The 17,148-nt window shown below is 41.1% G+C and overlaps 1 protein-coding gene across 2 annotated transcripts in view; it reads left to right on the top strand.

The window, feature by feature from the left end:
* ZNF12 (zinc finger protein 12) overlaps nucleotides 1-17,148 on the top strand; it is a 39,244-nt gene that overhangs the window by 9,711 nt on the left and 12,385 nt on the right. Inside the window, exon 5 of one of the 2 annotated variants that reach the window (XM_081257719.1) lies at nucleotides 2,395-2,502. In XM_081257719.1, coding sequence (XP_081113845.1) covers nucleotides 2,395-2,502 — 108 coding nt within the window. Of the gene's footprint in view, nucleotides 1-2,394; nucleotides 7,211-17,148 lie in introns of those variants that run through there. The other variant, XM_081257718.1, reaches the window with a different exon arrangement.

The raw sequence follows: 17,148 nt of genomic DNA, 5'->3' as shown, positions 1-17,148 counted from the left end.
GCACGGGTGCTGGTCATTCCTGAGACGAGTGCTGCTGGAGTTCGGTGTCTCCCCCTTCCCCCAAATGCCCATTTTCATCTTGCCTCCTATTTACTGTTCTGTGGCCAGGGCCTGGAATGCTGTCCTGTTGGAGTAGGTGCGGAGTCGTGGGTCATTTATCCTCCCACCCCCGCCCCCTCCAGAAATTCCTCTGAAGGATCTGCTTCGCCCTTTGGTGGTTTGTTCCCCGACTTCTTCAAAGGGCTCCTCCTGTCTCAAGTCTTGAGGGTTTTTGTCTGTTTAATGCTGCATTGTCCACCCTGTCCTTTGGTTCAGTGTTTCCCGTGGGAGCAGTAGGCGCTCCTTCATTCTGACTGGATTTGCAAGATGTGTTCATCTGCTTTTCTAATCCATCTTATCACTAGTCTCATAGGGTAAGCCTACAGCGATTCCCTGTTGATTCCTAAAAGGAATTTACATTCCTCCTCCTTTAAGGATTACCCAATATTGGCCCTGTGTTACCTGGAAATATTAATTTTCTAGTGTTTCCCGGAACTCTGGATAAACTCCCTTTGGTCCACACTTTCTAAATGTCTTGTTTCATTGGGGTGTGGGTTATTTGTCCAGATGACACATTCTTTAAGTCTGAACTCAAATATTCAACCCCTCCTTGAAGTTTTTCCTTCCAGCCCTAATCATCACTCCAGTCTTTTCTTTCTCTTGACTTTGACTCCACCTCATCATGGTGATGCCTTAAAAAAAAGCTAGGTCTGATCAAGGAATCTGTTATTTGATTATGTATTTTTTGCTTGAGCTTCTGCACACACACACCCCAAAATCCAATAAAGAAAAGGCCATGTTCTCTCCCCTCATCATAGTATGTAACATATAGTACATGTTTATTTCTTTATCTGAGGAGCCAGGTAGGTGAAAGAACCTTCTTGTCCATTCAGTCAGAAATAATTTATAGGCAGGTATTTCTTTTTACTTTATTATTTTTATTTTTTATTGAAGTATAGTCAGTTTATAGTGTTGTGTTAGTTTCAGGTGTAGAGCAAAGTGATTCAGATACAGGCATTTATTTCTAAATATGCATGTCTAGGTTGACATCCCATATATTCTGCTGGTAGTCGGAAGATGTCCATATGATTAAGATTAAGAACAACTATGATTTCTATTGAGGGGTTCAAAAGAAATAGGAAATAGAGCCATACTTTCTAAGAGGTTTTGGTTAAGAAAAGAGAACAGAGATGCATGGGTAATTTAGAACTCAGCATTGCACATGGGATGTTAATGTTCCAGTGCAAGGATGAATCAAAAATGTATGGAGAGTAATCATTTTCAACTTTAAGGGGAAATGGAGCTAATTAACTTGAGAAAGGACTTGAATAGTATTTTTTTTTAAGCATGGACACACCCTAAAAGATAGGGTTTGAGTGGATCAAGGCTGGAAGTCTGGCAAATTTAGTAAAACAATAGGAGCAGAGATCTGTGGTTGAACGTAAGCTGGGGCATTGCTGGTACCAGACATTTCGGTGTAGGTGACAGTGCCTTAGCCTGTGATCTGTCTCTCCACTTGATGTGAAGTGTCATGGTGTAAAGTGCTGATCCATCTCCTGAGACTGATTCCTCCTTGTCCTTGTCGAGTGGCTAAACTCATTGTCGCCCCATCAGTTCACCTGTTTGCTGTGAGTCCTTTCACATCTAAGAGTTGGTCATTCACCCAGCATCCTTTGTCTTCTCATCATTGCTCCACGTTTGTATTTTACCTTCTACACCCAGTTTTGAACAAAATCTTAAAAGTAGCAAAGATCAGAGGTGCTTGTGTTTTTTTATATTTATTTTTAATTTTTATTTATTTTTGGCTGCGTTGGGTCTTCGTTGCTGTGTGTGGGCTTTCTCTAGTTGCGGCGAGCAGAGGCTACTCTTTGTTGCAGTGTGCAAGCTTCTCATTGCGGTGGCTTCTCTTGTTGCGGAGCATGGGCTGTACATATGCGAGCTTCAGTAGTTGTGGCATGCAGGCTCTAGAGCGCAGGCTTAGTAGTTGTGGCACATGGGCTTAGTTGCTCTGTGGCATGTGGGATCTTCCCAGACCAGGGCTTGAACTCGTGTGCCCTGCACTTACAGGCAGATTCTTAACCACTGCGCCATCACGGAAGCCTGGTGCTTGTGCTTTTGTCAGCTTTCCTCACCACTGGAGATTGTGGAGGTTGTGTGTGTGTGCATGTGGGTGCTTATTCCAAACCAAAAGAATAAGGGAAAAAAGTAAACTTGGAATTGTTTTCATCTGTCCATGAAGCTAGCACCTGTGCCACAAAGAAATGGCTTGTGACTTGAAATGGCTTGTGTACAAGTCACATCTCATATCTTATATAGGAAGTTGTATAAAAATTGGTTAATTTTGCCTCTTTTTAGAAGAAGACTGGGAAGCCCATGATCTGATAGAGGGAGCCCAGGAAAATGAAGACAAACATTCAAGGCAAACTGAATCTGTCAACAACAAAACCCTGATTGAAGAGAGAGGTAATGTTTTTGATAAGACTTTTAATGTGGAAACAAACCCTGTTCCTTCAAGAAAAATATCCTGTAAATGTGACTCATATGGAAAGAGTTTAAAATCTACTTCAGAATATATTAGTAGTGATGGAAGCTATGCAAGAATGAAGCCTGATGAATGTAGTGCATGTGGGAAATCACTTCTCCATGTTAAGCTTGAAAAAACTCATCCAGGAGATAAACCTTATGAATTTAATCAAAATAGGGAGGCTTATGCTCTAAATGAAGGAAGTTTTTATCAGAACATTCATGTTTTAGAGAAACCCTTTGAATATATGGAATATCAGAAAGCCTTTCAAAAGGGTACAGTGTTTGTTAATCATATGGAGGAGAAGCCCTACAAGTGGAACGAATCTGAAATAGCCTTTCTCCAAATGTCAAACCTCAGTGTGCACCAGAGAGCTCATATGGAAGTGAAGCCCTATGAATGCAATGCATGTGGGAAATCCTTCTGTAAAAAGTCAAAATTTATTATACACCAGAGGACTCATACAGGAGAGAAACCTTATGAATGTAACCAATGTGGGAAATCTTTCTGCCAGAAGGGAACCCTCACTGTACATCAGCGAACACACACAGGGGAGAAGCCCTATGAATGTACTGAATGTGGGAAAACCTTCTACCAGAAGTTACACCTCATTCAACATCAGAGAACTCACTCAGGAGAGAAGCCCTATGAATGTAGTTATTGTGGAAAATCCTTTTGCCAGAAGACACATCTCACACAACACCAGAGAACACATTCAGGAGAGAGACCCTATGTTTGTCATGACTGTGGAAAAACCTTCTCCCAGAAGTCAGCACTTAACGACCATCAGAAAATTCACACAGGTGTGAAACTCTATAAGTGCAACGAGTGTGGGAAATGCTTTTGCCGCAAGTCTACTCTGACTACACACCAGAGGACACACACAGGAGAGAAACCCTACGAGTGCAATGAATGTGGGAAATTCTTCTCTCGGTTGTCATATCTCACTGTACATTACAGAACTCATTCAGGAGAGAAGCCCTATGAATGTAACGAATGTGGGAAAACCTTCTACCTGAACTCAGCCCTCATGAGACATCAGAGAGTCCACACAGGAGAGAAGCCCTATGAATGTAATGAATGTGGAAAGTTATTCTCCCAGTTGTCATACCTCACTATACATCATAGAACTCACTCAGGAGTGAAACCCTATGAATGTAACGAATGTGGGAAGACCTTCTACCAGAATTCAGCCCTTTGTAGACATCGGAGAATACATAAAGGAGAGAAGCCCTATGAATGTTACATTTGTGGGAAGTTCTTCTCTCAGATGTCATACCTCACTATACATCATAGAATTCATTCAGGAGAGAAGCCCTATGAATGTAATGAATGTGGGAAAACCTTCTGCCAGAATTCAGCCCTTAATAGACATCAGAGAACACACACAGGAGAGAAAGCCTATGAGTGTTATGAATGTGGGAAGTTCTTCTCTCAGATGTCATATCTCACTATCCACCATCGAATTCATTCAGGAGAGAAACCTTTTGAATGTAACGAATGTGGGAAAGCCTTCTCTCGGATGTCATACCTTACAGTACATTATAGAACTCATTCAGGAGAGAAGCCCTATGAATGTAACGAATGTGGGAAAAAATTCTACCACAAATCAGCCTTCAATAGCCATCAGAGAGTTCACAGGAGAGGGAATATGAACATACTTGATGTGGGAAGGCTTCTCTGAAGTCACACCTCATTTAATGTCACAGAACCCTCAATATTCCCACCATCCTAAGAGAGTTCACACAGGTGAGTGTGGACAAGCCTTCGAGTCAGACTTGGAATCTGGAAGTTCACAGGATGGAAACCACAACTGTAACTAGGCCCCATGATGGGTTGACAGGAGTAAAAATTTATTGATACTTAAATTGTACATAGTCTCACCATGGATTCAAACTGTTTCACCTATCAGGGAATTCAGACCAAGGGAAAATCTCTCAACTTAAGGAATGTGGAGAACATATTCTGTTGGAAATTATGAATACTGAAAGTTATGTTTCTGATAAAATATAAAGCTTTTGTAAAAAAGCCACAGAAGATGGCTGTTGTGAATAAACATGCTCCTTATGTAAATAGAAGCTGTAAAGTTGTCAGGTAGCTAATCAAGACAGCAACATGGCAACATTAAGCTCATACATGAGTGGGTCCTGAGGATGTAGGACTAACGCTTTTGAGGATGTTTTGGTCTGTTTGCTTTTTAAGATGCTGCATTCCAGGAATTGTATGTTCAGTTTGAATCATGTTTGAAAGGGCATCCTATCCTTATTAGAATAGTTTCTAAGGCATATGGTAATGACCCATTTTAAGTAGCACTACTATGTTAGTATCTTAATATGCATTGTTACTGAACTAATATTTGAAAGATATGCAGTATGCTTCTTTTTGTAATCTTCCCTGGCATTTATAAATGCATTTTATCATTGTTAATGAACTAAGTCTTCCATAAGGGAGCCAGTGTTTTTAATAATGTTTTCAACTGTATCTGAGTTAGCAAGAGAGAGAAATCTATGCAAAAAATAGAAAATGGCATAGGTAATTTACAGTTGTTAATGCCAGAAGTCTGTAGTGAGGAACATGGGACTCATTGCACTCAGTACTGTTTTTTAGATGTACCTAAAATAGTTTAATCTAATTTTTTTCACCTACTGTTTTTTATTTAGATGCTTACGTAAGTGTAAGTGTGCAGAGCACACATGATGTGTAACCTAGGAATTAACTGTAATTTTATTTGACGCGATGGTGTTTTTAAACACCGTGCTTTGCTCCTTCCTGAATGGATTAAGAGTGGGTTCATACGGGTTTGTAGCTGGCATTGTTGGGTGACCACCGTACTCACTCGCTCCTTGTTGTTGGCTGGCCAAGTTTGGGTATCCATTCCTCCTGACAGAACAGAAAAAAGCCTGGTTAGTTTCAGTCGATAATGATAATCCCTTTCTCATGGCCAGCAACTGGCTTAAGAGTGGTCCAAGGACCCAATTCTAGACAAATAAAGGAATCATCTGACAGGTTATTTCTGGAAAAGTTTTCTTCAAAGCTTCAAGGAATCATGCTGGGGGAAATGGAACCTTGTTGAACTTTTCCTTGTCCGGATGTGATGCCTGGCTCTGTCTTTCAGCAATGAATTATGATGTAATTTGCACATGGCAGAGCAGAAAGATTGGAAGAACCTGGGACCTGGACAATGCTCTTGAGCCACTGAACCAGCCAGCCATGTAGCCATTCCACCTCTGGACTGTTTCTTTTCTGAAAGACTAAATTTATTTTTAAGCTGATTGATTTAGGTTGCTTTTAGGGATAACTAAAGATACAGAGTTTGTAGGAGTTACGCGATTGAGAAGTGGACTTTAGGCAAATCATTTATTTTGAGCTGTTGATTTCGAAATTATCTTATTTTCTGTAAATTTTGGTGTGAATAGTTTAAGCATTACAAAACCCGAAACCATTAAATGTGTATGTTTCCCTGAATTGTTATGTTACTGACCTAAGAACCTCTGGAACCTGATACGATGTCAGGTATATCTTTCTTTTGATAATGCATGACATAAATTTTGTGTAGGTTAATTTGTTATTCATGGATCATTGCTACCATGTTGTTGACAATATATGGTGTGAGGTAAGGACCTACTTCTGTTGTCCAGTGATTAGCCTGATAGCCTGTATTATTTGAGTAATTCACCCCTTACCACAGAGATGAAATGCCATGTTTCTCATGTATTTCTATCACTCATGGCACCTGTTTTTGTTGCTTATCACTTTTCCACCTTATTTGTCTAGATGATCTTGAGTCTGCTACATAACAGGAATTAAAATTCTGGTAGAGTGTATAATAGTTTTGTGTAGCAAATACATATGCATTGTATATTTGTTGAAATGATATTTACAGAGGTTTCCTACACTAGTGGGAAGTAGCTTCAATACACAGTATGCATTTTAAGTAAAATATTTGAAAAGTTTAAATGGTTTACCACATTCTTTTTCTCTTACGGAGTGCCTGACATGAAAGGGTCCTATACATGTAAGTGGTCCTCAACTGCCTCTTCAGTAATGCAGTCGTGGGATTTATTGTTTCAGAGATGTCAGTGTTTTCATATTATTACATCTCTGAAGTTAGGATCTATAGCATGTTCTGATTCAACTGGCATTGATTTTTTTTCTTCCTTAGAGGTACTTAAAATAATGGGTTGTCTTAGGTTTGATGGAATGCAATATTTGACAAGTTTTTAACTATTCCCGGCAAGGCCTCAGTTCATGAAAGAAGGCCCTACAGGGGATGGTTCTGTTTCCCCACCCAGCAGCAAACCGACTGTGGGATGGGGGCAGAGCAGGCGTACGTGCTCTTCATGCACAGCGACCTCAGACTGTGGAGTGTGAGCAGATGTGGAGCTCCCAGGGGGCTTCCAAGGGCTGAGCAGGAGGTCGACCCCCCCTGGCACATAGAGGTGAGATTCCCCCGGTTTTTTTTGTTTGTTTTTTCAGTTATCCTAGTGTTAGTGAAATGGTGGTTCATTTGTTGCTTCTGTGGCCTCTCAAACAGGTGAAAATGAAGACGATTCCTAACACCAGGGCCCTCTTCTGAGGCCAGAGAGAGTCACCCTCTCTTTATTCCACCTCAGCGTGGCTGGCTGGGCTGTCCACTCTAGCGCCCCAAAGAAGGTTGTGTGGATAGATATTCGTAAGGATGTATTGGTATGTTTGTATACTGTGGAAGTATGCAAAACAATACAGGCATCTGGGAAACTAACCTGGAAATACCTTTTAAATTCAATAATATGTGTGCTTTATCATGCAGTAGTACCCCAATCTGTTGATAGATCCCAGAGAAATTCTATACACAGGAGGATGTATAGGATGTATATACAGGGAATTTCACCACAGCAGGACTTCTGAGATATCCTAGGTGACGTTCATTAGAAGAGGTGAGTAAAATGTGGATCAAGCAGTGGGGTGGTGTCCGGCAGTTAGCAGTGTGTGCTCTGTTGTAGCACAGCTGATTGACACTTTTAGATATGAATGAAAAAAAAAAAGGATGGAATGAGATTTCATGCAACTAAAAAATGTTTACGTCAATTAAAGTTACACACACACCCTCATAGAGGCTACAGTAGTATGTGCTTAAGGTCATACCTTCATCAGTGTGAGGAGTACCTGTGGGGGGAAGGGATGGAATTGGGGTTTGGCATGAAGAAACAGTGGGGTCCACACAGAAACCAATGCTGATAATAAGTGTGTTTTTACCTGAGTAGTACAGTTAACACTGTGCCCAGGACTCCTCCAGAAATATGAAAACATGCACACAGGAAAATTAAAGGCCCCTAATTAAAATCCCCAATAATGTTTTATTCTATTCAGCTTTAGCCAGAATTTTAAAGCTTAGGTACCTAAATGATGCCTCCTGTGCCTTTTCTGGAAACCAAGCCAACTTTCAGGGAAATGGCACAGCGGCTTGTAAAAAACGTCCTTGCGATGAAAGAGTTGAGCATGTGGGTGCATCACGTGGTAGAACTCGGTGTAATAAACCGGGCTGCCGACTGTACTGCAGTGCCACCCTGCTGACTGTACTGCAGTGCCACCCTGCTTTGTTTATTTCCCCCTTCAGTTTCAACTGCCACATCACTGGAGATGTGACTTCTCAACTTACCTTTCAGGTAGGTGTGGCCAGGTGCTTATGTTGGAGCCCATTAGGGAAATCTGTGTCATCCTCTGGGTCACATTCTTAAAAGTTGGTTCTTCACTGCCTTTCCTCCTTCCCTTGCTCGGGCTGTGACTGATAGAACTTATTATTATTTTGATTTTTAAAAAAACTAAAACATATAAAAACCATCCTTGGTTTATGCTGTACAAAACAGAGGCAGTGGGCCACATCTGGCCTATGATCCATATTATTTTGCCTGCTCCTGCTTAGGGGACGGAAAAGTAATACGTTAAAGGGAAACTCTGCTCTGGATAACACCATGGAACGGGATGGGGAAGGTCCCCTACCTCCCTGGACCCCCTGGTTTGGAATTGTACATGAGATTTCAACCTCTCTTGGTTCAGCCCCTTTGCTTGGCAGCCAATCTGACACTTACACAGAATTAGCCAACAAAAAATGAACAGCAGTCATGTCTTCTAAAATGCAACCTATGCCTTCCTCCAAAACTTAGTGGTGCACTAATGATGAAATACAAGAGTGACTCTTAGAAAGTAAAAGGCAGCCCACTCAAAATCTTTTCAACAAAAATCAACAAGATTATTTGTGGAACCAACAGAATCCTAATAAATACTAGCACACTATAATAGTGTTAAATTCCTAATAAAATATGCAGTATTTTACCTTCAGAAAAATGTGTGCGCACCACCCCCCCCAAAGAAAAGGAAAATGTTCACCCAGATCTTGGTTTGTAATTATTCTCCACTAAATGGAACCAGAGCTCTTAAGAGTAAAAGCTTATTCCAATGCTGATTAGGAAAATTAAGTGTAGAACAGTCATTTGTACTAGTAATCAGGAGGTGCTCGAAAACTGACAGGAAGTAATTTCACCAAAAATGGCAGAGTAGAGAAATTTGTCCGTCCCCCCACCCCCAACATGAACGATTAATGAGCTGGCAACGTTGGCAAAACTCTAGAATCTAGTCCAGGACTTAGAACCACCAAGGAAGCTTGAGAAGGGTAACGCTTTGCAATGAGAAAGCTGCCCACCCACCGTCCCCCACATCTCAGGTCAGCAGCCCGACTGATGGCAGCCTGAGTCCCAGGCACAGGTGGGGGCAGGGCAAGAATGAGACTTTACCCCACAGGGCTGTGCTTGTGGGCCTCACCTGTGGGCTGCTGTCTGTAACTCAGTAACAGGGCTTCCCTTTGTTGTTTCCTTGACTCGGACCAGTCTTCCCAGAGGGCTGGTGCTGAAGGCATTTAAAGGCACAAGTCCTGGGGGTGGGGGCAGCAACCTGGGGCAGGATGACAGTCAAAGTGAGCAGATGTATTGAGAAGCCTGGGAAGGGACAGGTTGGAAAATGGAGTTGTGTGTGGCAATACGGGCTTTTGGAAAGCTTCCTAGTGCACATCGTGTGTGCCCAGGTGAGACACAGCTCAGAAAAGACCTGAAAAGTCCCTATGCTCTCACCTGGACTGGCCTGCAGGCTCCATGTAAGCTGGAAGTGAAGGTTAAGGCAGAGTGGAACCAACCTGGCTAAGTGCTGAAGGAGTGCCCAACACAGAGCCAGCCTGCAAAACTGGGGGAATGTCCCCTTTTTTTTGGCTCCAGGTGTTTACAGAAGCTGAGAAGCTAATGGAACAGAATTAAGTGGTGACACAATATACAGATTCAATGCAATCCCTAACAAGTTACCAATGGCATTTTTTACAGAACTAGAACAAAAATTTTTTATGTTTGCACAGAAACACAAAAGGCCCCGAATATCCAAAGTAATCCTGAGAAAGAAAAATGGAGCTGGAGGAATCAGGTGCCCTGACAAAGCTATAGTAATCAAAACAGTATGGTACTGACACAAAAACAAATATAGAGCAATGGAACAGGACAGAAAGCCCAGAAATAAACCCACGCACCTATGGTCACCTAATTTACAACAAAGGAGGCAAGAATATACGAGAAGACAGTCTCTTCAATAAGTGGAGCTGGGAAAACTGGACAACTACATGTAAAAGAATGAAATCACAACATTCTCTAATACCATACACAAAAACTCAAAATGGATTAAAGACCTAAGTGTAAGTAAGGCCAGACACTATAGAACTCTAAGGGGGAAAACATAGGCAGAACACGCTTTGACATAAATCACAGCAGTATCTTTTTGGATCCACCCCCTAGAATAACGAAAATAAAAACAAACAAAAAACCAAATGGGACCTAATTAAATTTAAAAGCTTTTGCACAACTAAGGAAATGATAACAAAAAGTCAACCCACAGATGGGGGAAAAAATATTTGTAAACAAAGCCACTGACAAGGAATTAGTCTCCAAAATATAAAAACAGCTCGTGCAGCTCAGTATCAAAATAACCCAATCAAAAAATGGGCAGAGGATCTAAATAGATATTGCTCCAAAGAAGACATACAGGTGGCCAAAAAGCACATTAAAAGATGCTCAGCATCACTAATTATTAGAGAAATACAAATCAAAACTACAGTGAGGTTATCACCTCACACTGATCGTAGTGGCCATCACCAAAAAGTCTATAAACAATAAATGCTGGAGAGGGTGTGAAGAAAAGAGAACCCTCCTGCACTGTTGGTGGGAATGTAAATTGGTGCAGCCACTATGGAGAACAGTATAGAGGTTCCTTAAGGAACTAAAAATAGAACTACCGTAGGATCCAGCAATCTCACTCCTGGGCATATATCCAGAGAAAACCATAACTCAAAAAGATACATGCACCCAATGTTCATAGCAGCACTATTTACAATAGCCAAGGCATGGAAGCAACCTAAGTGCCCATCAACAGAGAAATGGATAAAGAAAACGTGGTACATATATACAATGGAATATTACCCAGACACAAAGAATGAAATAACACTATTTGTAGCGACATGGACGGACCTAGAGATTATCGTACTAAGTTAAGTCAGTCAAAGACAAATATATCACTTATATGTGGAATCTAAAAAAAAATGTTACAAACGAGCTTATTTACAAAACAGATTCACAGACTTCAAAAACTTATGGTTACCAAAGGGGAAAGGTAGGCGGAGGGATAAATTAGGAGTTTGGGATTAACATATACACGCTACTATATATAAGGTAGATAACCAACAAGGACCTATTGTATAGCACAGGGAACTATATTCAATAACATAATAAATCACAATGGAAAAGAATATGAAAAAGAATACATATTTTATGAATTTTTATGAATCACTTTGCTGTACACCAGAAACTAACATGACACTGTAAATCAACTATACTCCAGTATAAAATAAAAACTAAAAAGAGTTAAGTGGCCACACATGACAAAGAATATAGACTTATAAAAATAGTTTAGGGCTTCCCTGGTGGCGCAGTGGTTGGGAGTCCGCCTGCCGATGCAGGGGACACGGGTTCGTGCCCCGATCCCGGAAGATCCCACATGCCGCGGAGCGGCTGGGCCCGCGAGCCATGGCCGCGGAGCCTGTGTGTCCGGAGCCTTGCTCCGCAACGGGAGAGGCCACAGCAGTGAGAGGCCCGCGTACAGCAAAAAAAAAAAAAAAAAAATAGTTTAGAAAAATCAATAAGGACGCAAACGACAAGAACCCATAACAAAAAATCCCTGTGGCAGGGGGAGAATCTGATTTCCAGAGTTCCCATGTTATATTTTAAATGTCTAGTTTTCAGCAAAAAATTACAAAACATGCAAAGAAAGTATAGCCCACTCACAGGAAAAAGACCAACAGAAACCATCTCTGAGCCCTGCCTCTGGTTGGGGGGGGAAGTGGTCCAGCCAGTAGGATTAGGAGTGCAACTCAGTAGGCAGCTACTTTAGACTAAATTTAAATTCAATCAATCCCAAAAAGCTCTGGAGAGGAGCCCAGTAAATCCGTTCTAAAGGTCGCCTCTAAGAACTAATGTGGGAAAAGCCAAGAAAGTCTTGAAAAATAGAAATGAAGAGGGACTTGGAGAAGTGTTACAAAGCAAGAGCAATTAAAATGCCACTTTAGTTAATTAACACAAGTGTAAAATATGAACTATATAAATAAAACAAAAATCTGGAAAGAACCAGAGTACTTACAATCTGTGAGTCAGGACATAGAAGGCAAATAAGACAATGTAACCAAGCTGCCTGCAGCTCCAAGGTCAAAACAGACCAACCACTGGTCTACAATCACCTGCTGTTGCAAACCCCTGTGAGAACTCCCGTTGGCTCTCCCTGGCCTCCCAGATTAAGTGTCCATTCTGGGAACAACCAAACTGGGCCAGGAGGACGGTGCTGTGACTGGCCCACCGGGGAATGTGCCAGCTCTGGGGTCTCAGCTTCTTTCTGGAAGGATGTAGGGAACGGTGCTGAGCAGGCAGGAAGCAAAGCCACTACACATGAAAATTTAAGCCACAGTAAAGATCGTATTTCAAATCAGCGACAAAAAGATTAGTTAAATGGTGTAAGGACAAGTAGCAATTCATTAGAAAAATAAAAATCAGACCCTTACTTACATCAAGCCACATCTGGTCAAGAAAAAAGTGGTTAAAGATCAATGAAAAATTCATTTAATTTTTAAAAGGTTGTTTCATATAAAGAGAAAGAATACTTAATATGTAACCAGGTGCCAGGAGGAAACCTCCTGCACTCTATTTCTCTCAAACAAGAAATAACATTATTTCTTCATTACATGGAAATTTACAAAGCAGAAAACAGCTGGCTGAATCATTTTCTCAAAAGAAATTATTCTTGCCTCCAAATTCCTATATCTAACACTTGTGAATGACATAATTTAAAAAAATGCAAACCTCTGCAATGTTAGCATGCCTTACAGCCCCAAGTGACAGAAAAATCTCAACTCCAACAGGCTTACACATGACCTCAAGTCTTCCCAATACAGAGCAGCTTCAGAGCTGGTAAGGTCACCACTCTGGGTCATCACTGCCCACCTTCTTCCATCTCTCTGCTCCCCATCTTCAGAGGACTAGCTCTGAGTCACAAGATGCAACCAACGGGGGGCTTCCCTGGTGGTCCAGTGGTTAAGAATCCTCCTTCCAATGCAGGGGGACACAGGTTCTAACCCTGGTCGGGGAACTAAGATCCCACATGCCGTGGGGCAACTAAGCCTGCATGCCACAACTACTGAGCCCGAGCACTACAGCTAGAGAGAAGCCCAGGCACCGCAGCCAAGAGCCCACATGCCACGACAAAGGCCCAACGCAGGCAAAAACAATAAATAATATTTTTTTAAAAAAAGCAACCAAAGGCTTGTATCTGGACAGACAATGCCATTCTGCTCATGACTTAAAAAAATCACCCAGAACTTTCCCCTAAACATCCTAGGGGCCATTGCCAGAGATAGTCCCTGGTGAAGGGAGGAAAAACAGGCCACATCAAGGCTCTCCCAAAAGGAGGGAGTTCAGAGTAGTAGCCTTCCAACCTGCTGCCAGGAAACAGGGAAAAGCAGAAAGCAAGAGTCAGGGCACAGTACCCAGCACTCTATTAGGCAAATGGTTCCGGGGTTCCTAATGCCTGGGCTACAAGCACTGTACCTCTGTAGGTAGCCCTTAGAGTCCCACCAGCAGCAGGAAAAGTAAGGGTGCATGTGGCACAATTCTCAGCATAAGGAGCACTGCTGTTCTCAGTACTGCTGAGCACAGCCTTGTGCTGGTAACATTGCTGTACCCACATTCGCATATTTAGTGGACATTTTCATCACACAGCTAAACCCAAGACACTTTTTTTTTTGGAAAGGCATTGTTTGGCTCTTTGCTTGTTTGTTTTTGCGGTACTCGGGCCTCTCACTGTTGTGGCCTCTCCCGTTGTGGAGCACAGGCTCCGGACGCGCAGGCTCAGCAGCCATAGCTCATGGGCCCAGCTGCTCCACGGCATGTGGGATCTTCCCAGACCGGGGCCCGAACCCATGTCCCCTGCATCGACAGGCGGACTCTCAGCCACTGCGCCACCAGGGAAGCCCTGTTTGGCTTCTTTATTGAAGAGCAAATCAGTAACAATGGGAACTTTTATATACGTACACCAGAAGACAGTAAGAGAGTAGATGAGTGATGTGATACTTTTCCAAAACCTTTTACAAAAATTTTCAGAGCTCTTTTAAGAAAAATCTAGTGAATACTCATGTGCCTACCACTAAGTTCAACACTTGCTATAATTTTGCTATTTTTACTTCATTTACTTACATATGCATTTTTCCCCTGGACCACTTCAATGCTGCAGATATCATGAGCTCATCTCTCCAGTCAGCAAATGTGTCCTCAGAAACACACACTAACATTCATAACCACAATTATCACTTAAGAAAATTAACTCTAGTCCCCTAATATCATCGAATTCCCATCCCACATTCACTTTCCTCCAGTTATCTCCAAAGTATCCACGTACTGAACCAGATGTGTTTTGGATCCAATCAAGGTTCATGCACTACATTTGATCATGTCTCTTTAGTTTCTCTGAATCGAAAAATCTTTCCCTGCGTTTCTTTTTAAAAATGACACTGACTTGTGAAGACCAGGCCAGCTTTCTTGAAAAATACCCTGCATTCCAGATTTGTCTGTTTTCTCCAAAAAAAAAGCTGTTCCTCTATCTCCTGTTTCCTGTAAAGACTAATAAACACTTGATTAGATTCACATTAAATATTTTGGTAAGAGTACTCCACGGTGCAGTGTAAGTACTTCATATTACATCTAATCAAAAGACATAATGTCACTGCTGCTCATTTGATCACTTGGTTAAAGTGGGGCAATCATTCAGTTGTCCAGGTTCACTTTTCCTAGCTTCAGTGTGTAAGATGTCTGTGGGGGACACTCTGGCTCTATACAAACACCGCTTCCTTTCCATCTAATGATCTAGATGCACCAGAGGTTGCAAATTAGCAGTCAGTCCTTCTACATTTATGAGCTGGCATTTTTCTACAATAGAAGTCTTCCCACAACTGGAGATGAAAAGCTGCTCCTACTAAAAGGACAGGGTGAAAACCTAGTTCTTCTAATTACAGAGTAAGGAGTTTTAAGATTTGCCTCCAATGCTGGAAATGAACTGAGCTGCAGACTCGGATTTTTGTTTATTCAAATGTGATAGTCATTTTGTCTGACCATCAAATTACCTCACCTTTGACCTCTGACACATCCCCATTGACGTTCACGTGCTTCCTTGGTTTTTGACCAAGATGTCCCAGGCTCATCCTGCACACTCAGGGCCCAGACCTAGACTCAGCTTTCTCCAGGGAGTCCTGGTGCCTTGGAGGGGGCAATGCTGGACAGAGCTATGAAATACATAATTTTTTAAATGAGCAATATTTTCAATCTATATTTCATTATAGGGAGTTTTACATAAATTCTTTGATTTTTATGGTTGTCTCTTTTAAACTGGAAGTTTTAATTCCTAGTAACTTTAATAATGTATTTTTGCTTTATCCTACAATATATACAAAATAGATTCAAATAAATACCAATATTATTAAGAAGAAAATTGATGATTTTATAATTTTTTACAGGTCTTTTTGTCCTTAAACACATCCCATTAAGGGTGTGTAGTCATAATATGGAGTTCAGAAGTTTATTCAAAGAATTATTTCTTTTGTGTGGTTGAGTTGCCAATTTGATATCTTTTGTGTGGTTGAGTTGCCAATTTGATATTAAGTTGTTTGTTTTCAATTTCAGAATCTTTTATTTTTACTTTTGAATATATAAATAATTTACATTTGTTCAAAAGTCAAAACTTCATGAAAAGGTAAAATCAAAGAAACCCTGCTTCCACCCCTATCTCTACCACCCTGTTCACTTCGGCCTCCATAGGTATTTAATAGTTTGTAGTTTATCCTTCTAGGGTTTTCCTTTGCAAAAATAAGTAATTGTGTATATGTGTGAGAATCCTCTCAATTCTTACACAAAAGGTAGCACGCTGGATAGTTTTCTATACTTTGATTTTCTCAATAATATGTTGTGGTAAAGTACTTCAAATATGTCAGGTATTTCACTTAAAATGTATACTGTATACCAAAATACAAACACTGGTGGCATTTAGTGTGAGAAATCTGTCATAATAATTATTGAGCTATGGGGAGATATCTCCTACTGACAACCATTTTGACATCCACCATGTAAATCAAACACACAACATAGGTATGTTGCTAACACGCCTAAGCCTTCTTACCTCAGGTACACTTCACGTGCCTAATGCTGTCAGTCTGCTGCTGCAACCTGTGTTTCCAAAGGCTTCATATTACAAAAAGAGTATCATTGGCATTAGACAGATCTTAAGTCACATTTTCAAAAGTTGGTGCCACATGAGAATCATGACTTCCAGTATTACATTATTCCTGGAGGGAAAAAATGTATCCATATTTCCTAAATTGATAGATTTCCCCTCAGTATTAACTCCTTATATAATAAAGTTTGGTTTTCTTCTTGAACGCTTATACATAAAACATTTATACAGTTTCACTCCAATATCAATTATCTGATGTTCAGTAAGTTGTGACTTTGTAAATGCTTTAATGTTTCTGATGCCTTTCCCCTGTGATTTCTCTGAAGCATATAGTGGATCTGTAGGTGGATACTAATAACGTCCTCAGGGAATCTCTCTCCTGACAAGTCCTCTGATATGAGAGCTTACAGTTTCTCCTGTGAGTTCTCTCAGGTGTGACAAAATATGACTTTATACAGGAGTATTTTCCACATTTGCTGACACTTTGGGTATCTCTCTTGTGTGAATTACCTCATGTTTAGAGAGAGTTGAATTCTTGCAGAAGGCTTTCCCACATTCATAACATTCATAGGGTTTCTCCCCCGTGTGTGTTCGCTGGTGCACCATGAGTGTTGACTTCATACAGAAGGATTTCCCACATCTCTTACATTCATAGGGCTTCTCCCGTGTGGGTCCTCTGATGATTAATGAGGTTTGACGTCACGTAAAATGTTTTCCCACATTTATTACATTCAAAGAGGTTCTTCCCTGTGTGA

The sequence above is a fragment of the Mesoplodon bidens genome, assembly GCF_964165515.1.
Source record: "Mesoplodon bidens genome assembly, chromosome: 15".
In the NCBI taxonomy this organism is placed as follows: Eukaryota; Metazoa; Chordata; class Mammalia; order Artiodactyla; family Ziphiidae; genus Mesoplodon; species Mesoplodon bidens.
This window is presented reverse-complemented; position numbering and strand designations above follow the sequence as displayed.